This window comes from Notolepis coatsorum, assembly GCF_963971535.1.
Source record: "Notolepis coatsorum genome assembly, chromosome: 12".
In the NCBI taxonomy this organism is placed as follows: Eukaryota; Metazoa; Chordata; class Actinopteri; order Aulopiformes; family Paralepididae; genus Notolepis; species Notolepis coatsorum.
The window spans coordinates 108,275,910-108,300,790 of NC_140176.1; the positions used below are offsets into that span (position 1 = coordinate 108,275,910).

The following is a 24,881-nucleotide window of genomic DNA, read 5'->3' on the forward strand; positions in this document are numbered from 1 at the left end:
ATAGAAAAATGGGAGAAAAAGTGGATAAAAAAAAAAAAAATGATCGAATATACGCCCTTAACTTAATCTGGAAGAGTACAATAAAATAAGATAAGATAGGATAAGATATTCCTTTATTGATCCTCTTGGGGAAATTTAGGCATCATAGCAGCATGGGGGATGGGGGGGGGGGGTACAGGTAAAAACAACACAAGCAGTGTAAACAAATAAGTCAATATAATTTACTATCTAACTAACTGAAATATACAGTATTCACAGTATCACACAATGGAATATAACACAATTTATTTTACATTTATAATTTTCCCCTAAAACCCACGGGGGGGGGGGGTTAAGCAACTGACACAACCATGTAATAGAATATAACCACAGAATATAATAGAATAGACTAGAATATAATAGAATAGAATAGAATAGAATAGAATAGAATAGAATAGAATAGAATAGAATAGAATAGAATAGAATAGAATAGAATATCAAGCAGGTCTAAAATATGTATAACCTAATCTGGAAGAGTAGAATAAAATGGAATAGAACACAATAAGACATTTGCCCCCTAAAACCCACATGGGACAATTGACAATTGATAATAATAAATAGACACGACGACCATGTCAATGAATGAACTCCTACAGTATGGAGATCAACCTGTTCAATCTCGGTTGGTGTTCTGTGGTGCGAGGCTTGGCTTGTATGTTGACAGCCGTTGCCAGGAGCCTTGATAATAATCAGAAACACACTGATACTGGTCGCCACGCAGCAGGACAGACACACAGACAGACAGCAGCCCGTATGACTGAAGTGAAACTGCAGCCGGCTGTGTTTCTTCTAATGTATCATGAATTGTTTTCGCTGCCCGCGGTGCAAAATGACTTTCAGGTCGTCCCTGTTTCTGGAGAAACACGCAGACAAGTTTTGTATCGGAGAAGAGTTTGTGAAGACTAAACAGATGGACACCCCACCTAATATGGTAGGCTAAGAGAAGAAGAACAGAAAAAAAGACTATAAGATCTGCTAAACTATAACATAATAATGATGATGATGATGATGATGATGATGATGATGATGATGATGATGATGATGATGATGATGGTGGTGATGGTCATGGTTCGTAACAATTTAGTAACAATTTACGTTCACTATGGGCTATAGACTAATGTGTGAATTATGTTATGTTATGTAATCATACTCGGTTGTGTGGTATAGTCGACAACATTCACTTCGACTTCAGAGTCTCTATAATAGTAAACTACATCCAAATGCAAGTGTCATGACCTATAGAGATGTGATGAGCGAGCCGCTGTTTACGGTGAGACTCTACATTTAATTTAATTTCAAACCTTTATTTAATTAAACTCGACAGGCAACTGAGCTGGTTTCCCTCATATACAGTCACGTCGAGTGTACAGAGTTGAGCAAAACATATTAAGCTAAATACACGAATAAAATCACACAGCATAATACAATCATAACAATTAGACAAGTAAGGATAACAATAAATTAAAACATGTACAACTTGATTGACAAAGGTTGGAGAGATCAAGGTTTTAAACTCCGAAACAGAGTTTTAAAAACACTGTGTTGCATGAAAGTAGATGTGTGATTGATTGAAAATTTTATTAACAGATTGCAGAATGGGTACAATACAGTACAGCTCAATACACACAATTGTTAAGGGGATGCAGACCAGAGAAAGACTTTCGTCTTGTTTACATCAGGGTCCCCCATTTTCAATTCATCATAGTGTGCTATAGTGCTTGGGCTATATGGTGGAATTCTAACCACGATTCACTCATAAACAAACGCCATACCACTGGAATATAATTGCAGGTATAAAGGAGGGCGCTCACATCCCGTCCACATTGATCCATGCAAATGTGGTCTGCAAATTCACCTGCTCATGCAAATGTTGTCAACTCCTCACCGCACCGCAAGATGAATGGCAGACATAATATGCCATGCGCCCCGGCGAACTCTAAAAAAGGAAATCACAGAATGTCATTATTATTATCGTCATCGTCATTTATGATGAATTGAAAATGGGGGACCCTGATGTAAACAAGACGAAAGTCTTTCTCTGGTCTGCATCCCCTTAACAATTGTGTGTATTGAGCCGTACTGTATTGTACCCATTCTGCAATCTGGTAATACAGTTTTCAATCAATCAATCAATGGCTCTGAACGACGCGCATGCGCTGTTCGTAACAGCTGGCCTCACCTGTTTGATTGATTGATTGATTGATTGAAAACTGTATTAACAGATTGCAGAATGGGTACAGTACAGTACAGCTCAATACATACAATTGTTAAGGGGATGCAGACCAGAGAAAGACTTTCGTCTTGTTTACATCAGGGTCCCCCATTTTCAATTCATCATAACATATATGACATACATGACATACAGATAGACAGTACTGCTACATCTATACATTTATGACATATCAGATTTGCAAATACAGTACTGTTTGTGATACAGAAAGTGTCCAGAAAAGAGTGTATATACATTTGACGTAGAAACTGTACATTGGAGGAGGTTGGGTAGGTGGGGTGGGGTTGGGTGGGTGGGGGGGACTGTACATTGGAGGTGGGGGGGGTTGGGTAGGGGGTGGGTGGGGGACACTGTACACTGTACATTGTAATACTGACAAAGCCATACTTGGTAATTTACTGTACAACTGGGTCAGGACATTTGTGGGGGCCAGTTTCGAATTGCAGTCTCCCGTAGGTGTTCTTTGAGAGTGTTTTTGAAAGTGGGTAGTGATTCAGATTCCTTTACAGCTTTTGGTAGGGCGTTCCACATTGATGTGGCATAATTGCGAAACGTGTTTAGTCCCTTGTTTGAGCCGAATCTGGGTTTAACATGATTTGTGGAGCTCCCTCTGGTGTTGTGATCGTGGTATTCACTGACCTTTGGGAAGTATTTTGACATGTACATGGGTACCTTGGTCGTGTAGTGTATCTTGTAGACCAGGCCCATTGCATGTTGCTGTACTCTGTCGTCTACTCTAAGCCATCCTAGGTTGTCAAAGTGGGCAGGGGTGAGGTGGGTTCTAGGAGTAAGGTCAAGCAGTAGTCTGACCAGTTAGTTTTGAGATGTTTGTAATTTTGTTTTTAGTGCCTTTAAGGTGCTTTGGTACCATGAGGTGCAAGCATAGTCGTAGTACCCTTGAATGAGTGCTCCTGCCAGAGTCTTCAGGGTATTCTTGTTTACCAGAGAGGAGAGAGGAGACAGCGCGATCACCTGTAAAAACATCTGCTCTGCTCGCATTGTTGTTGTCATTGAAAGGAGACGCGAATTTGAATTGTATAAGTCATGCTTTCTCTATATTTGTCTATATGGACTCGACCTGCAGTGGACAGACCCGTCGTGTTCCGGCAATAATAGTCAAGCAAGCTGGATAAATAGAAGACATTTGTTTTTACCACACGCGCATCCTTCTCGGCAAGTTTGTCAAACGCATATGTAAGTATGTTTTTTTTTATTCTGTCATTCAGTTATCAATTAGCCTATACAGGTGCAAAATGATGCATGTAATTATATGATTTATTTGGTAAATAATACATTTGGAAATCACAATATTAAAACAAAGACATTGTTACATGTAACAGTGGTTGATTGTTTAGATTGTCTCTGTGTCTCTGCCTGATATTCACATTGTGTGTACAAATCTATTGAGGGTATTCAACGTACAGCCAGCAAAGTAAAAAATAAAAAAAATATATATATATTAAAAAAATTATAATAACAACAACAACCCATTACTAAAATACTGGTTTCTCATGTGTCTCTACTTTAAGAGGCGTCTGTCCAGTGCACTGTATCTCCATATACCAGTACTGTCTATCTGTATGTCATATATGTTATGATGAATTGAAAATGGGTGACCCTGATGTAAACAAGACGAAAGTCTTTCTCTGGTCTGCATCCCCTTAACAATTGTATGTATTGAGCTGTACTGTACTGTACCCATTCTGCAATCTGTTAATAAAGTTTTCAATCAATCAATCAATCAATCAATACTCTGCCTATAGGGGACTGAGCTATTGTCTACCAGTACCTGCAGGTAGATATGTTGCTGTGAGTGATCCGGAGCGCATAACAGGGCTGGCTGGAGCATCACCTAGGAGACAGCCACTAGGAGACAGACCCCCCAGGGAGTCACTTGCTGTTCTCCTGCAGGGTTTTCCTTGAGACACCTATTTTCTAACCAGCTCGTATACGTACAAATGTAGAGCTGGATGAAATGATGAGAAGAAGTTCAATAATACTTAACATTTTTGGAATGATCTAATGCGTGTGTGTGTGTGTGTGTGTGTGTGTGTGTGTGTGTGTGTGTGTGTGTGTGTGTTTCTATATACACCTGCATAATAACCCATATAACATGTACAATAAGGCTGTATATTTACTCTTATTTGTATGTATATAGTAGTGCTGTCAATATAGATTAAAAAAAAACTAATTAATCTCACAATCTAGATTAATCTAGATTAAAAATCACATTGTTCTACTTAAAAAGCTTTTAACAGATATTTACTTGAGTAAAATCATGGAATTAATGTAAAATCAACACAAAGAAAGTATATTTAGATTCAAATACGATTTTAATAGCTTTCTTTGAATACAGTTTATCTCCTGTGAAATACAAATGTTCAACAAAACCATCAACATTGGCTCAATAGACCTCTTTCTTATATCCGCAGCGCTAACAGAAATAAAAACAACCCAGGCCTATGTTAAAGTGCAGATTGGCTTAGAGGGGTTCTCAACCTTTCTGCTGCCAAGGCACCCCTGTGTTCAATAAAATATTCCAGGGCACCCATACGATAAAGACTTTTCCGGTCCTGTCTTTTTTGCTACAATTATGACAAAAGTGCTTGCTTTCAAAATAATGTTTATTTAAGAAACCGGGAAACACATTTGTGTGTATATGCAGGCTATATAAGGCATTATTAACAGGTGTTTCAGGTCTAAATGGCTTAGTACTGTTGACATTACACTGCTTGTAGTAGTAAATCAAATAGCATATTTCTTTATGTAGTAGGGTGGATTATCCCTACTTAGTGAGGGTGAATTTATACTGTCACCGGGTAGTGGGAACTCGGCAGAGCTGAGTCCGGCTGGGCCCCCGACTGCAGTGTAAGGGTACTAGATTCAAGGTTAACAAATGGGGCGGATGGGGCCAAGGATTTACTAACCTAGGTGGTGTGTACTGGTCCTTCTCACCCTCCAGGGCGATGCACAGCAACCCCTAAACACCCACACTTCCCCTAGTACGTCCCACACCCCCTCACACCCGGTGGCAGTAGTGGTGGATAGTATAATTCTTCCCCAAAGCAGTACCGTATCTTGCTGACTGTTGGAGACCTGTAAGAAGCACCTTCCCCAATTACACATAAACCGTGGATCAAAAGAGGTTAGACAATAATGATAATAATAAGGAATAATGAAAGGGGTTAGACGGTAACGCACATTAATTCACACACACACAGGGAATCCAGTTACTCGCCTCTCCTTTTACTGGAAGATACTGCAACAATTAAACAAAAGGCCTCCAAATTTCTTTTAAATAAAAGTTAAAAAAAAATAAACAAATATTTGGGGCCTCTAGTGACGAGGGGCCTCCAAAAGGCCTCTAGTGACGAGGGGCCTCCAAATCTTTTTTAAATAAAAGTTTAAAAAATAATAATACTAATTTGGGGCCTCTTGTGACGAGGGGCCTCCAAAAGGCCTCTAGTGAAAAATTAAAAAATGTTTGGGGCCTTAAACAACAGTCTGAGTTCTTGATACATAGGACAAGGCAAAATTACTACTTTCACGGCTCCAGGCCTAGCCATCTATTGGCAATGAAAATACGCTCGAATGATCATTTCTCGGATATCCCCTCGATCAAGACGCGACAGGGTACAATCACTACTGATTCGAAAAGGATCAACAACACTTTTAAAGAGTTTTACTCGCAGTTATATAGCTCAGAGGTTAATCTCGACGACTCTAAATTTGAGTCGTTCTTTGGCGGGCTTGAGATACCCCACATTTCTGAGGAAGAGGCCAAGGAACTGGGGAAACCGATCACTCTTATGGAGTTGAGGGAGACGATTGCTGAAATGCAGAGGTGCAAGGCACCAGGCTGGGATGGTATTCCACCCGAGGTGTATTTAGCTTTTTGGGACCAACTGGGTCCATTGATGCTCGATATGATCAATTATGCTATCGAGCAAGGGGAGTTCTCAAGAGATGTCAACATGGCGTTGATTTCCTTACTTCTCAAGAAGGACAAAGATCCCAATGATTGTGGTAGCTATAGGCCCTTGAGTCTTCTCGGGGCCGATTTAAAAGTGTTTGCCAAGGTGCTGGCCCGCCGCCTGCAGAGATTTATGACGGTATTGGTACACTGCGATCAAACTGGTTTTATCCCGGGGCGTCTGGCTACAGATAATCTTAGGAGGCTGTTGCATGTAATCGATAACAGTAAAGACAATACAACTCCGTCCACAGTTCTGTCTTTGGATGCCATGAAGGCGTTTGACAGACTTGAGTGGTCATACCTGTGGAAGGTACTTGAGGTCATGGGTCTTGGGAAGAGTTTTATTCATATGATTAAAGTCCTGTATGCCTCGCCGTCTGCGATGATACTGACAGGCAAAAACTGTTCCACACTCTTTCCAGTCTCCAGATCTTCTAGACAGGGTTGTCCTCTGAGCCCAGGACTGTTCGCGCTTTCCCTCGAACCTTTGGCCCAATTTATTAGGCAATCGGAGGACATCGTCCCCATAATGGTCAATAATACTCCACACAAAATTGCTCTCTATGCGGATGACCTGCTGATTTTCATGGACGACCCCTCCCGGTCGGCCACAAAATTATTGAGAATAATCGACGACTTTGGTAAAATGTAGAACATTTTAAATACTTGGGCATAGAGATATTCCCCACTCTGAACCAAACTACTAAGTACAACTTCACGGGTACTTATGATAAAATACGCCAGGATCTAGACAGGTGGTCGCCCCTTCCTAACTCCTTACAAGCCCGGGCTTCCATAATCAAAATGAACGTCCTGCCTAGGATAAATTTTGTTAGCTCAATGCTCCCCCTGCCCCCTCCAATAGACCACTGGCGCAAGGTACAATCGATGGTACCTAAGTTTATCTGGAATAACAAACGCCCGAGAATCAAAAGGGCTACTACTCAACGTAGAAAACAAGATGGGGGCCTCGCAATCCCTGATTTTAAGCTTTATTTCTGGTCCTTTTCATTGAGACCTCTGATGTGCTGGCTAGACCCTGTAGAGGCTGTATTGTGGCGCTCCTTAAAAGCGGCGGCGGTCTCACCGCTAAGATTGCAGGATGTAGTGTACTCCACTGTCTCTATTTCGAAATGCCGGCTGAGGTATGGACCGATCATAACTCACGTGATCCAAACGTGGCGTAATGTACAGAGGTCGTGTGGGGTTAAATGCCCATGGCACCTGGACTCTCCAATTTTTAATAACCAGCAATTACTTGTTGGGCACAAGCCGGTTAATATTCCTCAATGGCAAAGGAGGGGAGTGCATACTCTGGAGGATATTTATGATAAGAACGGCCTCCGTGCGTTTCAGGACTAAAGAGAGTTTTATGATCTTCCCGGCGAGTCCTTCTTTCTTTACCTTCAACTAAGGTCAGCACTGAGGGCGCATGGCGTGCCGTGGGCTCAAGCTTTGCACCCACACCCCTTCCTCAGGCTCATAGTGGACAGGACGACATCCAGAGGGTTTGTCTCAGACTTTTATACGCTCTTAATTCAATCCACGTATAAAAATGTATCATTGGATACAATCTGGCGTGTGGATATCCCGGAGTTGGACCCCGAGTTTGACTGGGATGATGTTTGGGCAAATGTGGCATTATCTTCCCGCAACCCCAATCACCAGCAAATTAATTTTAATTATATTCATAGGACCTATCTTACACCTAGGAAGCTATTTGCTATGGGACTGATAACCGACTCTCTGTGCACTTTGTGCTCTCAAAAGGCCACTGGCACTTATATGCATATGTATTGAGATTGCCCACCAGTGGCCCGCTTCTGGAGGTCAATAACGGACAAACTTTCAGACCCGTGTGGCTTAACTATCCCATTCACAGCTGTTACGCTACTCCTGAACGATATAACGACACTACCTGCGTCCGTTCAACTAAAAAGGGTTGTCCTAGCGGGTGTCACAGCAGCGAAGAAGCTAATAGCAATGAGATGGAAGGAGCCTGAGAAGCTTACAGTGATTAACTGGTCCCTAACACTATTGGATGTGATTTATCTTGAGATATCCACGGCGCGGGTGATTGGGGTAGGACAGGCTGGCTTTGACCTGTGGTTCGCAGCAGCTGAGAAGGTAAGGACCGCCGTGTGCGGCTGAGCGGGGTTGGGGTGCTTGATCGGGGGGGTCCGGCGGTCTCTTGGGAGGGGGAGGAGGAAATGTTTTGTCTGTCTTGTCTTTTGTCTTGTCCTCTTGAGTTTAGCTGGGGATTTAATGGGGGGGCAGCTATTTAACTATTTCTTCACTGTTTGGTCACTTTTACACGTCTCTGTGAGTCTATGGAAGTTCTATGTATTGTGATTGTGTTAATGTGTTTTGTTTCATGTGAATAATAATAAAATTTGATCAAAAAAAATAATTGTGGGGCCTCTAGTGACGAGGGGCCTCCAAAAAAAATATATATATATATATTTTTTTTGGAGGCCCCTCATCACTAGAGGCCCACGGGCCTGGCTACCGTCACCTGTGGGACACGAAGGCAGGGTGGTCTGGCGGGGAGAAGGTATAGGTGGTCTGGCGGGGAGAAGGTAGAGGTGGTGATGCCTTGGACGTCCGGGGAGCTGCAGCAGAGGCGACGGGCTGAGCTAAAGGCTACTGTCCTATACGTCAGCTAACTACCAGCCGGGGCGGCTAGGCTAACTCTCCGACTATACTTATAATACGCAACGCTTCGATGGTCGAAGTCCCCGCCCGTCTGTTGAACGTCCTCTTCGTCTTTCGCCCCTACTCACTATACTGGGAAGCTAAACTCGCGGCCCACGACGCTACTTCCACTCGCTCCGATGCACATGGCGTTCCGCGTGTTCTCCAGGTAGATTGCTCTCCGCCGACACGTCCTCTCTCATCTGGGAATTTTGGCGAAGAGAAGGTTCCGCCCGTGAGACTCCTCCTTGATCCCAGCTTCTTCGTCACCTCTACCTGTTGCCAGACCAACTCCCACCAGCTCCCCCTGGCGGTAGTCCTCTGCCAGGTCTCACTGAGTCCAGAGCAAAACGGGTCACAAAGCAAAATTACACAATAATATTTACACAACAGTTAGGATGACAGTCAGACACATTCACGTGTCTACATTTAAATAAAATTACAGAAAATTATCACTAAAGTGCTATCTGTTGCAGCTGCACACTTTTCCATAAAAATAGCATATTTGGATAAGTGTGACCATTTCTCAAAAACTGAAAATCATGTATTTTTTTTTAAATACAGAAAAGGATCACCAAGTTACCATTTCTCAAAAAATATAAATAAATACAGAAAATAAGCACTCGTTCACTCAGTGGACATTTCTAGCTCAATGCGAGGTCTGCTGCTGCTGGCTAATAATACGGTCAATACGTGGGGAGATCTTTGACAAGGCAACACGGATGTCATCATCAAGGCTCAACTTGGCCCTATAGCTTGTTTTCAGAGCTGTCATGGATGAAAAGCCAGCTTCACACAGATATGTGGTGCTGAATGGTATCAACACCTTAACTGCTGCATCATGAGATACTTGGTACTCAACACCACACTCTGAAACTAGCTCTCCAGGTGGTATCAGATGAGATTTCAATGAGTTCTTCCAAGAGTTTGGATGGAGATGTGTCAGGAAGCTTTGTCTCAATGTTGTCTGTAAAGGTTTTTTTTTATCCAGAGTAACTTGGTGATCCTTCTCTGTGTTTTATTAAATAATGATTTTCAGATTTTGAGAAATGGTCAAACTTATCCAAATATGGTATTTTCATGGGAAACAGTGCAGCTGCAACAGATAGCACTTTAGTGATAATTTTCTGTAATCCAAAAAGTTTTTTTTTTTTTTTTTTTTTTTTTAATCCGCAAGCCTTAGAGGACGATAATGTCTTGTATGAACTACCAGTAATATTTTGTTTGTTTTGTTTAACCTTTATTTACCCAGGGTAGGTTCTCTGAGCACAGATGCTCTTTTTCAGGAACGCCCTGCTTCACATTCACACAGTTCCATTCACACCTGGGAGCTGCCCAGTACAACCACAGTCTGACACTGTTGACCACTAGGAGCTGCCCAGTACAACCACAGTCTGACACTGTTGACCACTAGGAGCTGCCCAGTACAACCACAGTCTGACACTGTTGACCACTAGGAGCTGCCCAGTACAACCACAGTCTGACACTGTTGACCACTAGGAGCTGCCCAGTACAACCACAGACTGATACTGTTGACCACTAGGAGCTGCCCAGTACAACCACAGTCTGACACTGTTGACCACTAGGAGCTGCCCAGTACAACCACAGTCTGACACTGTTGACCACTAGGAGCTGCCCAGTACAACCACAGTCTGACACTGTTGACCACTAGGGGCTGCCCAGTACAGCCACAGTCTGACACTGTTGACCACTAGGAGCTGCCCAGTACAACCACAGTCTGACACTGTTGACCACTAGGAGCTGCCCAGTACAGCCACAGTCTGACACTGTTGACCACTAGGAGCTGCCCAGTACAGCCACAGTCTGACACTGTTGACCACTAGGAGCTGCCCAGTACAGCCACAGTCTGACACTGTTGACCACTAGGAGCTGCCCAGTACAACCACAGTCTGACACTGTTGACCACTAGGAGCTGCCCAGTACAACCACAGACTGATACTGTTGACCACTAGGAGCTGCCCAGTACAACCACAGTCTGACACTGTTGACCACTAGGAGCTGCCCAGTACAACCACAGTCTGACACTGTTGACCACTAGGAGCTGCCTAGTACAACCACAGTCTGACACCGTTGACCACTAGGAGCTGCCCAGTACAGCCACAGTCTGACACTGTTGACCACTAGGAGCTGCCAAGTACAACCACAGTCTGACACTGTTGACCACTAGGAGCTGACCAGTACAACCACAGTTTGACACTGTTGACCACTAGGAGCTGCCCAGTACAAACACAGTCTGACACTGTTGACCACTAGGAGCTGACCAGTACAGCCACAGTCTGACACTGTTGACCACTAGGAGCTGCCCAGTACAACCACAGTCTGATACTGTTGACCACTAGGAGCTGCCCAGTACAACCACAGTTTGACACACTGTTGACCACTAGGAGCTGACCAGTACAGCCACAGTTTGACACTGTTGACCACTAGGAGCTGCCCAGTACAACCACAGTCTGACACTGTTGACCACTAGGAGCTGACCATTACAACCACAGTCTGACACTGTTGACCACTAGGAGCTGCCCAGTACAACCACAGTCTGACACTGTTGACCACTAGGAGCTGCCCAGTACAACCACAGTCTGATACTGTTGACCACTAGGAGCTGCCCAGTACAGCCACAGTCTGACACTGTTGACCACTAGGAGCTGCCCAGTACAACCACAGTCTGATACTGTTGACCACTAGGAGCTGCCCAGTACAACCACAGTCTGACACTGTTGACCACTAGGAGCTGCCCAGTACAACCACAGTCTGACACTGTTGACCACTAGGAGCTGCCCAGTACAACCACAGTCTGACACTGTTGACCACTAGGAGCTGCCCAGTACGACCACAGTCTGACACTGTTGACCACTAGGAGCTGCCCAGTACAACCACAGTCTGACGCTGTTGACCACTAGGAGCTGCCCAGTACAACCACAGTCTGACACCATTGGCCACTGAGCAACTCCACTGGAGCAGTTGGGGGTTAAGTGCCTTGCTCAATGGCACTTCAGCGGTTGGTGTTCCTGCCGGTCCGGGGGATCGAGCCGGCAACCTTCCGGTCACAAACCCGCTCCTCTAACCTTCAGGCCACCGCTGCCCCTTGACCCCCCCCCCCCCCACCGCTGCCCCTAAATATAAATCATATTAACAACAAAAATGTGTTCCATCTTCATGTCAGATGATTTTCAAAAAGGTGCACCTCTTAAGGTAGTGACTGTCAACCTAACCTGACCTCCACATGGGTGTGCATAGATGCAGCAGAGCGAGGGGCCGAAGATGCGAGAGGCCTAGTGGGCTGGCGCTGCGGGATGAACCGAACGCGCGGCTAAGGCGCCCGATGCCGACGCTCATCAGACCCCAGAAAAGGTGTTGGTCGATATAGGCAGCAGGACGGTGGCCATGGAAGTCGGAATCCGCTAAGGAGTGTGTAACAACTCACCTGCCGAATCAACTAGCCCTGAAAATGGATGGCGCTGGAGCGTCGGGCCCATGCCGCGCCGTCGCCGACCGTCGGAGCCTCGAGGGCTACGTCACGACGAGTAGGAGGGCCGCCGCGGTGAGCACGGAAGCCTAGGGCGCGGGCCTGGGTGGAGCCGCCGTGGGTGCAGATCTTGGTGGTAGTAGCAAATATTCAAACGAGAACTTTGAAGGCCGAAGTGGAGAAGGGTTCCATGTTCCATTTAGACCTGAAACACCTGTTAATAATGCATTATATAGCCTGCATATACACACAAATGTGTTTCCCGGTTTCTTAAATAACATTATTTTGAAAGCAAGCACCTTTGTCATCATTGTAGTAAAAAAGACAGGACCGGAAAAGTCTTTATCGTATGTAGGGGTGCCCTGGAATATTTTATTGAACACAGGGGTGCCTTGGCAGCAGAACGGTTGAGAACCCCTCTAAGCCAATCTGCACTTTAACATAGGCCTGGGTTGTTTTTATTTCTGTTAGCGCTGCGGATATAAGAAAGAGGTGTACCTTTTTTATGCACCATTTACCAATTTATGGATTCCAAATAAATTTTCATTGTACTGTACTTGTGCTGTATGATGACAATACATTTTAATCTGATCTAATCTAATCTAATCCCTCCAGGTGATGGCCCGCTGCAGATGTAACGGCAGGCTCCTGTGCATGTGCCTCCTGCCCTGCATGATGACCGGCCACCTTCTCATCTACATACTGGTCTCCATCTTCGTCACCGTCTCCTACTCCCCTCCGCAGACGGTCGTCCACTACGTGGCCCCGGGAGCCTCCACCAACACCTCCGGGGCCCTGGCCCCCCACCCGCTGGGCCCCTTCTGGAACCTGCGGCTGGAGGACCGGGCGCTGTGGAACACGCTGCAGCACGCGTGGGACCGCCGGCACAACCCCATCCTGCGAGGAGGGAACGGCAGCGGGACCCCCGACGCCGCGGAGAGAGAGTGCCTTCCCGACTGCGTTCCTCCGCGGCGTGGGTGTCTCCTCTCCGACTCTGCCGCCACCGCGGACGACGACGTGGCCAGCTTGCCCGAGCAGATGAAGGCGTTCGTCCGGTCCATGCACTGCCGCGAGTACCCGCTCCTGATCGACCAGCCCGGTCTGTGTGGCGGTGCCGGCGCCGGCCGCCATGGTGGTGGGAACCGAAGCCTGGGCCTGGACACGCCCATGCTCCTGATGGCCGTCAAGTCTCAGGTGGGGAACTTCGAGAACCGGCAGGCCATCCGCGAGACGTGGGGCCGGAGCGGCCTGGTGAGGGGGGGCGGCGACGAGCCGGACGGACGCGGCGGCCTGGTGCGCACCGTGTTCCTCCTGGGGAGGCAGGACTCCGGCGTGGGCCCCCACCCCGACCTGGCGCGGCTGCTGCGGCTGGAGAGCGAGCAGCACGGCGACGTCCTGCTGTGGGACTTCCGGGACACCTTCTTCAACCTCACCCTGAAGGACCTGCTGCTGTGGCGCTGGCTCGGCCAACGCTGCCCCGGCGCGCTCTTCGTCTTCAAGGGCGACGACGACGTCTTCGTGCGCACCGGCGCCCTCCTGGAGTACCTGCACCGGCGCTGGGAGGAGCACGTCATGTGGCGCACGGACCGGAACCAGACGGAGCCGGAGAGGGCGGGGGAGATGGACCTGTTCGTGGGCGACGTGATCAGGGACGCCATGCCGAACCGCGAGCCGAGCGCCAAGTACTACGTCCCGGAGAGCTTCTACCACGGCGCGTACCCGCCGTACGCCGGGGGCGGCGGGGTGGTGTACTCGGGGTCGCTGGCGCGGCGCCTGGCGCGGGTGTCGGAGCGCGTGCGGCTGTTCCCCATCGACGACGTGTACCTCGGCATGTGCCTCCACAGGCTCGGCCTGACGCCGGCGCACCACCCGGGGTTTTTGACCTTCGACCTGCCGGAGACGGAGAGGGAGAAGCCGTGCGCTTATCGCTCCGTGCTGCTTGTTCACAGGAGGAGTCCCAAGGAGATGCTGACCCTCTGGAAGCAGCTCCAGGCTCCTCCCCCCGCGTCGTGTTGATGCTGACCCTCTGGAAGGAGCTCCAGGCCTCTGGAAGCAGCTTCAGGCTCCTCCCCCCGCGTCGTGTTGATGCTGACCCTCTGGAAGGAGCTCCAGGCCTCTGGAAGCAGCTTCAGGCTCCTCCCCCCGCGTCGTGTTGATGCTGACCCTCTGGAAGCAGCTCCAGGCTCCTCCCCCTGCGTCGTGTTGATGCTGACCCTCTGGAAGCAGCTCCAGGCTCCTCCCCCCATGTCGTGTTGATGCTGACCCTCTGGAAGCAGCTCCAGGCTCCTCCCCCTGCGTCGTGTTGATGCTGACCCTCTGGAAGCAGCTCCAGGCTCCTCCCCCTGCGTCGTGTTGATGCTGACCCTCTGGAAGCAGCTCCAGGCTCCTCCCCCCGCGTCGTGTTTAAAACCTTTTGTCAAATAAGATTGGTTCTGGACGGGTGGTGGTGCAGCGCTGTCGAAAATGTAAACAAAAAGAAGTACAAAATGGCGCTTTTCCACTGCATGGTACCTACTCGACTCGACTCTACTCTAGGCCTTTTCGGTTTTCCATTGCCGAAATTTGCGGATGGTACCTGGTACCGCATACCTTTTTTAGTACCTGCTTTGTCGAGGTTCCAAGCGGGTAGAAGAGGTACCAAAAAGTGACGTGAAACACTGCAGACCACTGATTGGTCAGAAGAGAGAATCATCACTATGTCATCATTGCGCTGCACAAAAACAAACAAACCCACCATCTTTAAATAGCCTCGCCAATACTAAACATTAGCTTTCATTATTTGTCTGCAGTGAGAACAAAGTGTAATGAACAAAAAAAGATACATTCACAGTGTATTCTGCCTCATTTATTGATGAAACAAAACCAACAGCAACACAATATACCGCCAAGAACAAAGAGTTTAGTCTCACTTAAAGATTGCAAATTGTGTTAGCTTATGTGACTGGGTTTTTACCATTATAACATTGTGGCTAGCGTACATTAGCTAATATGGCACTGGTTTCATAGCTTCATAGCTAGCTTCGATATCCTCCATCGTCTGTGTGTGGGTGTGTCGCGTCGAAGATGGCGCCACGGCATCCTCGCTATAGACTACTGCACTTCCGCGTCACATTGAGCTGATGGAGGAGAGAGCGGGGGGAGAACATTAATGAATGTAGATGAGAGCCTCGACAGTAAGTGGTTGTAGCTACGGCTGTGCGGGCGCCGGAGACATGATCCAATAGACCTTTATATGCACCCGAGTCTCCTGAACACGGAGAGACCAGTCCCAAGTCGATCGGCACTTTCTTGGCCGAGCTATCGTCACTTTTTGGCACCTATTCCCCAAACTCCGAACTCCGGACAATCCAGAGAGACTCCGTGGGCAATCTGCACATGCGGAGTTCGGGAGTAGGTGCTGAAAAAGTCACTATAGCTCGGCCAAGAAAGTTCAGATCGACTTGGGATTGGTCGCTCCGTGTTCAGGAGACTCAGGCGTATAAAAGTCTATTGGATCATGTCTCCAGCACCCCCACAGCCGTAGCTACTGTACAACCACTTACTGTCAAGGCTCTCATCCACATTCATTCATTTTCTCCCCGCGCTCTCTCTCCCATGATTTCAGAATACCGGAAGTGTTGCGGTGATGATCTATGATGAGCAGCTACACTGACGGGGGCGATACTACCTGCAGTGGGAAACGAACAAAGTACCAGGTAATAAAAGCGAGTAGAGTCGAGTCGAGTCGAGTCGAGTAGGTACCATGCAGTGGAAAAGCGGCATATGAGTTGTTCTGGACAGGTGGTGCAGCGCTGTCGAAAATTAAAACTAAAAGAAGTACAAAGTGTACTATTTGGGAGCGGCTGGGTAGTGCAGTGGACTAAGCACTCGCCTACCACCGCAGAGACTCTGGGATCGAATCCAGCTGTCAGCGGTACCTCCGGCTTGGTCAGTCGTCCCTACTAACACAATTGGCAGTGTCAGTGGGGTATGTGTCCTGTCCAGGAAACTGCGACTCCTACTGGTCGGTCGGGGCACCTGTTCAGCAGGGAGGGGATCTGGGGGAAATAATGATGAACCTCCCACGCATTACGTTCCCCCAGTGAAACTCCCCACTGTCAGGTGAAAAGAAGCGGCTGGCGACTCCACATGTATCAGAGGAGGCATGTGGTAAGTTCTACACCCTCCCCAGGCCGACAGTGGGGCAATGCGTGCAATGACCAGGAAGGGAATTGGCATAATGACAAAAAGAAAGCTCCCCCCAAAAAAGAAAAAGTGTACTATTTTTCACAGGTAGCTACTGGTATATGTGTTAGTGTAGCACCTGTGTCACTAACAGTAACAGCTGTTCGCCACGGACCAGTTCTAGGTTCGAATGAGGAGAGGAGTAATATACACAGTTAAAGGAGTAGTAGACCAGAGACAAGGTTATAACAGTGACCGGTAGTTTATTCACAACAAGCGCGCTAGCTAGACAATTGCAATACATACAGTGACAGTGAGGTAAAGTGAAGTATCCCTTTTAGGTTCTTTCATTAACCACTCCTTCTTTCAGGAGGGTTAGTTCGATATCAGGTTCTAGGTTGATTGGATCAACACATTTGGTTAGGTTCAGACGTCTCTGAGGTTATCACTAGCTAAAAGCTAGGTTTAAAGTTGGACATTAGATGTATCCCTTTTTCATGAGTAACTCATTATCTTTCTTCTGCAATTGCAGATCATTAAACTCTATAACAGTTTATCATTCAGTAAACTCTATATCAGTTTATCATTTCAATAGGTAAGTGTTTGTATCTTACTGGGTGCATTGACCCTTTAACTCGTCCTCTTTACAGGAGAACATCAGTGGTTCAGGTATCTTATTGGGTGAATTTACCCTTTAACTCTCCCTCTTACAGGAGAAATATCAGTGGTTCAAGTATCTTACTGGGTGCATTTACCCTTTAACTCTCCCTTCTTACAGGAGAAATATCAGTACCCATATATACAATGTGCATCAATCAAATACAAAATACAATATCAAAATACAAAAGGTGAAACAGGGTCAAAAGCCCTTGGAAGTCCTTGTGCTCTCGTTCAATCAGTTTGTATCATAGAAAAGTATATGATGGTCCTTGGAAGTTCTTGTGACTCAAGTTCACACTGGGAATGAGGAAGGTAATTTCACAATCCTACCAGGCTGTTGAGGCAACAGGGTGTTGAGGCAACAGGGGTAATCAGATCAGGCCGGGGTATAGCCTTGATCTAGATCTGAGGTTCAGTGGGTTGGCTCGCCATTTTGTGTCGGTCCGGCACACTGCCTCGTCCCGCGTGGGCACACGTGATGAGTGGTGGTCGGTCGGGACTCCTGGGAACTCTTCCCGGAGGTGGAACGGGGTGCTAGAAAAACCTGGCCTGCGTTATACAGGCATTCAGAAAATAAAAGCTATTTACCGTCTTTCATTGCTTCATCATCTTTTCATTGCTTTTAGAATGAATAATCAATCAGGCTACCTTTAGCTATGCTAAGCTAAAGTAGGCTACATTATCACAGCACGTGGGAATATCCATCTGTCGTATGCTAAGTTAGGCTAAAGTGCACTAGCATATGCAAACATTCCTCACATTCCATATTAAACTCTCAAAATCAGTCAAAATGTATATAGACCATGTTCTTATCATACAGCATATCAATACAATTATAAGTACTTCTGAAATGGTTTATTTCTAGTTTTCATTTAACCAAATTGAGCTTGGAGCTTCGCTAGCATGACTCAGGGTGAAGCTACATTATTAGCTGATTAGCATTGAGCTAGCGATTTTGTACATTCGACAATGAACAGCACAATATTGATGAAAAATCACCAAAACCGCTTCCGGAAGTGGTATGCTCTTTAACTGCAACAACTTCTTCGGTTTTGTAACTGGGGGAATCTTTTATGACTGTTTGATAAATATTTCGTGGCGCAAAAGGAAAGGTCACTTTAAGAATTAGTATAACTTATGGCGGCTAGGTGGTGTAGTGGTCTAAGGCACTCGCCACCAGTGTGGAGACGCTAGGATTCGCGTGTTCGAATCCAGCTCTCCACATTGTTTTTCAGTTTGGCTGGTCGTCCGCAGTAATACACATTGGCCGTATTACGGGGAGGGAAAAACTGAAGGGTGGGGATCGAACGTTGTGAACAAGCGACTCCTACAAGTCGGTTGGTGCGCCTGCGCAGTAGAATCAGGAAGTGTCGGGGGCAGCGTGAGCCTCCCACGCGTTACTCCTCGACACTGAGAGGTCGAGCTGCGCAGGTGAAAAGATGCGACTGCTGTTACCTCAAGTACCGGAGGGGACTTGTGCTATGTATGACTTAGTCCTCACTGCAGCCGGCTTGTGGGAGGCAAGAAACAGCGTTCGTGACAGGGGAGGGTTGAATTGGATGATACGAAATTGGGATGGGAGAAAATATAGAAAATGGGAGAAAAAGTGGATCAAAAAAAAAAGAATTAGTATAACTTGAGATTGTATAATATAGCATTGTATAACAGTGTACATAAAGACCCAGTGCCTCATCCGTTGCTAACAGTGTATTGCACTACCACAGGACCTAGCATGTCCTACCATGCTCTGTAAATAACTCATGTACATATACCGATATGCCCTACTTTGTTTACTTGTTTATTGCACAATGTAGTTCTATTGGATTCTTATTATATATTACTATTGTATTATGCACATCGTTGCGGGCAAGACCCCCCGCATTTCATTGTATACTTGTATGCCGTGACAAATAAAACTCTTGACTTGACTTGACTTGACTTGACTAGTTCATTTCAGTATCCAGCAGCATTCAGCTGCGTCAGTCTCTGTCAATCTATAATCTCATCTGCTGTATGGCAAGGCTCACCTGCCGTAAGGCAAGGCGTGGACTGTTGTGACACCTATCTCGCGTCATGAGGTAATTTAAAGGGGCAGTGAGGCAATTCAAAGGATTTGGTCAAAACATTGCTAATCTCATATGAATATACATATGACCCAATAACATTAACTATTTATGTTCTTACACAATAGCATTAACTATTTATGTTCTTATTCAATGGCATTAACTATTTATGTTCCTATAACTAAATAGTTATGAATCTGAAACCTGGGTTACATTAGCAGCAGGCAGCTAGGTGTTAGCAATGTACAGTGTACAGTGTCCCCCCCCCACCCCAACCCCCCCCCCCCCCCTCCAATGTACAGCCCCCACCCACCAACCCCACCCCACCCACCCAACCTCCTCCAATGTACAGTTTCTACGTCAAATGTATATACACTCTTTTTCTGGACACTTTTTGTATCACAAACAGTACTGTATTTGCAAATCTGATATGTCATAAATGTATAGATGTAGCAGTACTGTCTATCTGTATGTCATGTATGTCATGTTATGATGAATTGAAAATAGGGGACCCTGATGTAAACAAGACGAAAGTCTTTCTCTGGTCTGCATCCCCTTAACAATTGTATGTATTGAGCTGTACTGTACTGTACCCATTCTGCAATCTGTTAATAAACTTTTCAATCAATCAATCAATCAAGCAGCAGGTCTTTGTGTACAGACGCAACTATTATGCACATAACAAGTGTCACTAGAGGGTTTGATAGACAGCTTGCTCGCTCCAATCATTTGACTTGGTAGTTCGTTTGATTGGATGTCATTGTTTTAGCTCCTGCCCCTTACCGGAACAACATATATTATTTTCATTTTATTTCATTACTTATAAAACATAACTAACTTCTATTATCACAATCCACAGGCTAACTGTACAAGGTTTTTTAGTGACCAACTAACTCCAAGGCTGAGTGTTAATTAATCCCAAACCCCGCCCCTGGGAAGCAACAGTTGTGATTGGAGGATCAAAAAAGGGATCAGTTCTTTATCCCGCGGAGACAGACATCAGCAGAAGTAACACAGATTCAGAAGAAATTAATCGGTAAAGGCGGCTGAAAGCTGTGATTCTCTACAGAAATAAGATAAATCATTGATTGATCCTCTTGAGGAATTGCTGGCATCGTAGCAGCGTGGGGCACGGGGGACGGGTGGCACAGGAAAGAAAAATGAGTCTTATACTGTCCGTATGCATATAGTGGTGTCCGGAGATTGTCTTACCGTATGCCACATGCACCGGGTTGATTGTAGAATATTGGGAACCCTGTTAGCTTTTACTCAAGTGTGTTTTTAGCCAGATACTCTGACTTTTACTTGAGTACGATTTTGAGACGGTACCCATACTTTCACTTAAGTATAATTTCTGGGCACTTTTTACACCCCTGGTAGTACTTCAGTATACAATATAAAACCGAATGCTGTTTGTACACATGTGCATCAATAGTCAACCCCGTTTCAGTGGGTATCCCTTATAGGAAACAGACATGTAAGTGTACTCCTGACATGTTTTGTTTATACATTTTGTATTTATTATTTATGTATATTTTATTTGTTTATAAATAAATAAATAAAAATATATAGATATACTAACCTTCGTACTGTCTTTTTACTATCATGCACTAAATAATCTTCCTTGCCTATATTACTACCTACTATACTAATATCTCTCTACTACTATACACTCAAGTCTGCGGCACCCACGTTTCAACACTGTTTGACCGACATTGCTACTCAGCTGAAAGAGTTGTACCCTTCCTGCTGTCGTACACAACTTTGAAGTCGCTTTGGATACAAAAACGTTCAGCCAAATGACTAAATGTAAATGTAAATATGTTGGTATTGTGGTATGATGTATTTAATTCTCTCTCTCTCTCTCTCTGTCGTGAGTCCTAGAGATACATCTCTCTCTGTCTCCTCCTAGTTACATCTCTCTCTCTGTCTCCTCCTAGTTACATCTCTCTCTCTGTCTCCTCCAGTTGGACAGCATCAGGTCACTCCAGGGGAGGAGACAGGAGCCGAGCCTCCGGCGCCCCCTCTGGCCACACGGAGAACCGCAGGAGCAGAATGAACGGACGGGGAAGGATGAGGAGGAGAAAGAGGGAGAGAGGAGGGAGGAGAAGAGGGAGAGGACAAAGGAGAGGAAGAGGAGGACACCGGGGGATGGCTCTCCTCCCGGGAGAGTGACACCTGTCACTCACAGAGACGGAGCCATGACAACCCACTGTCAACCAGTGAGGACACAATTACACCATAAACCTTTCCTCAGGGGATCCATATTTTATTATAATATTTACCCTTAAGAAACCCACATGTACTTGAAAGGGATATGGCAGTAGTTAATAACTTTGGGCAATTTTGGTAATATGATTTTTGAAATCCATTAGAATCTTTCCATTATCCATATTTGGTCCGGACCCGGGAGTAATAAGCTGTTCGAGTTAGTAATTTTATTCCTCAGTTGATCCTCAGTTAATGTTGTGTCTCGGGGCATTGAACCCAATATGCAGCACAGAGCAAAGGTCTTGTTCAAACCCAGTCCACTGTAAGAAAAAAAGCTGCAAGAAAACGGTAAATGTCTGGCATCAATGGTTTCCAAAGACTTACTGTAAAATCAAATACATTTACAGATTACAACCTTTATTTAATGGTTAATATTTTGATAAAAGGTAATTTACTGTATTTTTATGGTATTTACACTTAAAGTAGAAAAACAAAGGTAAGCTGTAAAATAATACAGTGAATTTCCTGTGATTCTTTTTTAAATTTGTTTTACAGTGGGTATATATTTAATAATAAATAGAATGGTCAGGTATTCAGGCAGGGGTTGATACACGGAGGGAGCAGCCAGGCAGGGGTCAGAGCGGGTACAGGGGAGTCAGACAGGCAGGGGTCAGAGCGGGTACAGGGGAGTCAGCCAGGCAGGGGTCAGAGCGGGTACAGGGGAGTCAGCCAGGCAGGGGTCAGAGCGGGTACAGGGGAGTCAGCCAGGCAGGGGTCAGAGCGGGTACAGGGGAGTCAGACAGGCAGGGGTCAGAGCGGGTACAGGGGAGTCAGCCAGGCAGGGGTCAGAGCGGGTACAGGGGAGTCAGCCAGGCAGGGGTCAGAGCGGGTACAGGGGAGTCAGACAGGCAGGGGTCAGAGCGGGTACAGGGGAGTCAGCCAGGTAGGACTGCGGGGAAGGATGAGAACAAGGGTTAGACACGGTTAAAGAACAATAGTGCTAGAGAGAACAATACGAGAGAGAGAGCAGAATAACACGACTAACTGGGAAATACGAAGTTACGATCTGGCAGCCTCCTGACATCTGGGGCGGGCTTATATTACTGATGTAATTGGCCCACAGACGTCAATCAGCTGCTCCGCTGACAGCATCACACCTGCATTCTGCACCTGACTTAATGAGAGAGAGAGAGAGAGAGAGAGAGAGAGAGAGAGAGAGAGAGAGAGAGAGAGAGAGAGAGAGAGAGAGAGAGAGATAGAGCCAGGTATATAACTGTGACAGTTAAACCAAGGAAGTCTATGAGATTTACAGTGTATTGCATTTTATATCTATTATGAATTTTAGTGATGGAAAAGAAAACAGCATCTTCTCTTTTTTTCCTCTTCTCTTCTCTTCTCTTCTCTTCTCTTCTCTTCTCTTCTCTTCTCTTCTCTTCTCTTCTCTTCTCTTCTCCCCTTTTTCTTCTCTTCTCTTCATCTCGTCTGTTTTGTTTTGTTCTGTTCTCTCCACTTGGCCACTCATCTCCTCTCTTCTTCTTTTCTCTTCTCTCCTTGTCTCTCCTCTTCTCTTCTCTCCTCTTCTATTCTCTTTTGTTCTGTTCTGTTCTCTCCTCTTTTCTTATCTTCTCCCATCTTCTCCTCTGTTCTCTTCTCTCCTCTTCTCTTCTCTTCTCTCATCTTCTCTTCTCTCCTCTTCTCTTCTCTCATCGTCTCTTCTCTCATCTCATCTTCTCTCATCTCCTCTCCTCTCCTCTCCTCTCCTCTCCTCACCTCTTCTCTTCTCTTCTCCTCTCTTCTCTTCTCTTCTCTTCTCTTCTCTTCTCTTCTCTTCTCTTCTCTTCTCTTCTCTTCTCTTCACTTCTCTTCTCTTCTCTTCTCTTCTCTTCTCTTCTCTTCTCTTCTCTTCTCTTCTCTTCTCTTCTCTGCTCTTCTGGTCTATTCTCTTCTCTTCTGGTCTCTTCTCTGCTCTGTTCTTCTCATGTTCTCCTCCATTCACCTACTCTATTCTACAGACTGGTGGTATATCCAGAGCGGTGTGGCTCCAGAGAAACAGAAGTCTGGCTGAGGGACACGGGAAGCAGTTGGCTCACCTGGTCAACGCTAACAAGGACCTGGAGAGACAGAGGAGAGGTGAGGAGGCCCCTGGTCACACTGCACAGCGGTTAGAACCGGACTTCAGGGGAAAGGACTGTAATGTACTCTAGTATTTTCCCTCTACGCCTTCTACTGTGCACAACTAACCAGCTAACCTTTAACCAATCAACTCATCAACTTATCAATCAATCAATCAATCAATCAATCAATCAATCAATCAATCAATCAATCAATTTATCATCTTCTATTCTCTCCTCTCCTCTCCTCTCCTCTCCTCTTCTATTCTCTTCTCTTCTCTCATCTTCTCTTCTCTTCTCTTCTCTCCTCTTCTCTTCTCTCATCTTCTCTTCTCTTCTCTCATCGTCTCTTCTCTTCACTTATCTTCTCTTCTCTTCTCTTATCTCCTCTTCTCTTCTCTTCTCTCATCGTCTCTTCTCTTCTCTTCTCTTCTCTTCTCTTCTCTTCTCTCATCTCATCCTCTATTCTCTTCTCTCATCTTCTCTTCTCTTCTCTTCTCTCCTCTTCTCTTCTCTCATCTTTTCTTCTCTTCTCTCATCTTCTCTTCTCTCATCTTCTATTCTCTTCTCTTCTCTTCGCTCATATTCTCTTCTCTTCTTTCATCTTCTCTCCTCTTCTCTCCTCTTCTCTTCTCTTCTCTCATCTCATCTTCTCTTCTCTCATCTTCTATTATCTTCTCTTCTCTTTGCTCATATTATCTTCTCCTCTCTCATCTTCTCTTCTCTTCTCTCATCTTCTCTTCTCTCATCTTCTCTTCTCTCGTGGTGGACTTCCGGAGGGGCAAGAAGAGGCCCCCCCCGATTCCCATCTCCATCCGAGGGGTGGATGTGGAGATGGTGGACTCATACAAGTTCCTTGGGGTACACCTGAACAATAAACTGGACTGGTCGGACAACACAGAGGCCCTCTACAGGAAGGGACAGAGCAGGCTGTTCTTCCTGAGGAGACTCAGGTCCTTCAATGTGTGCAACAAACTGCTGCAGTCTTTTTACCAGTCTGTTGTGGCCAGCATCCTCTTCTATGCTGTGGCATGCTGGGGAGGCTACATCAACTCAAGGGACACCAACAAGCTCAACAAGCTGGTGAGGAAGGCTAGCTCTGTGGTGGGAGTCGAGCTACCTAGACTTGAGGTGATGGTAGAGAGGGGGATGATAAGGAAGCTGGATGCCATCATGGAGAACCCCTACCACCCCCTCTACGACGAGCTAGTCAAGATGAGAAGCTCGTTCAGCCACAGACTCATCC

General features: G+C 46.0%; 1 protein-coding gene across 1 annotated transcript; it reads left to right on the forward strand.

The window, feature by feature from the left end:
- Positions 1 to 859: 859 nt before the first annotated feature.
- LOC311238373 (N-acetyllactosaminide beta-1,3-N-acetylglucosaminyltransferase 2) lies at positions 860 to 14,442 on the forward strand (the record flags this gene model as incomplete). Its single annotated transcript, XM_084326407.1, has 2 exons — positions 860 to 970; positions 13,042 to 14,442. Exons 1-2 carry the CDS (start codon positions 869 to 871, stop codon positions 14,440 to 14,442), a joined length of 1,503 nt encoding a protein of 500 aa, XP_084182533.1. The 5' UTR covers positions 860 to 868.
- Between the last annotated feature and the right edge of the window lie 10,439 nt (positions 14,443 to 24,881).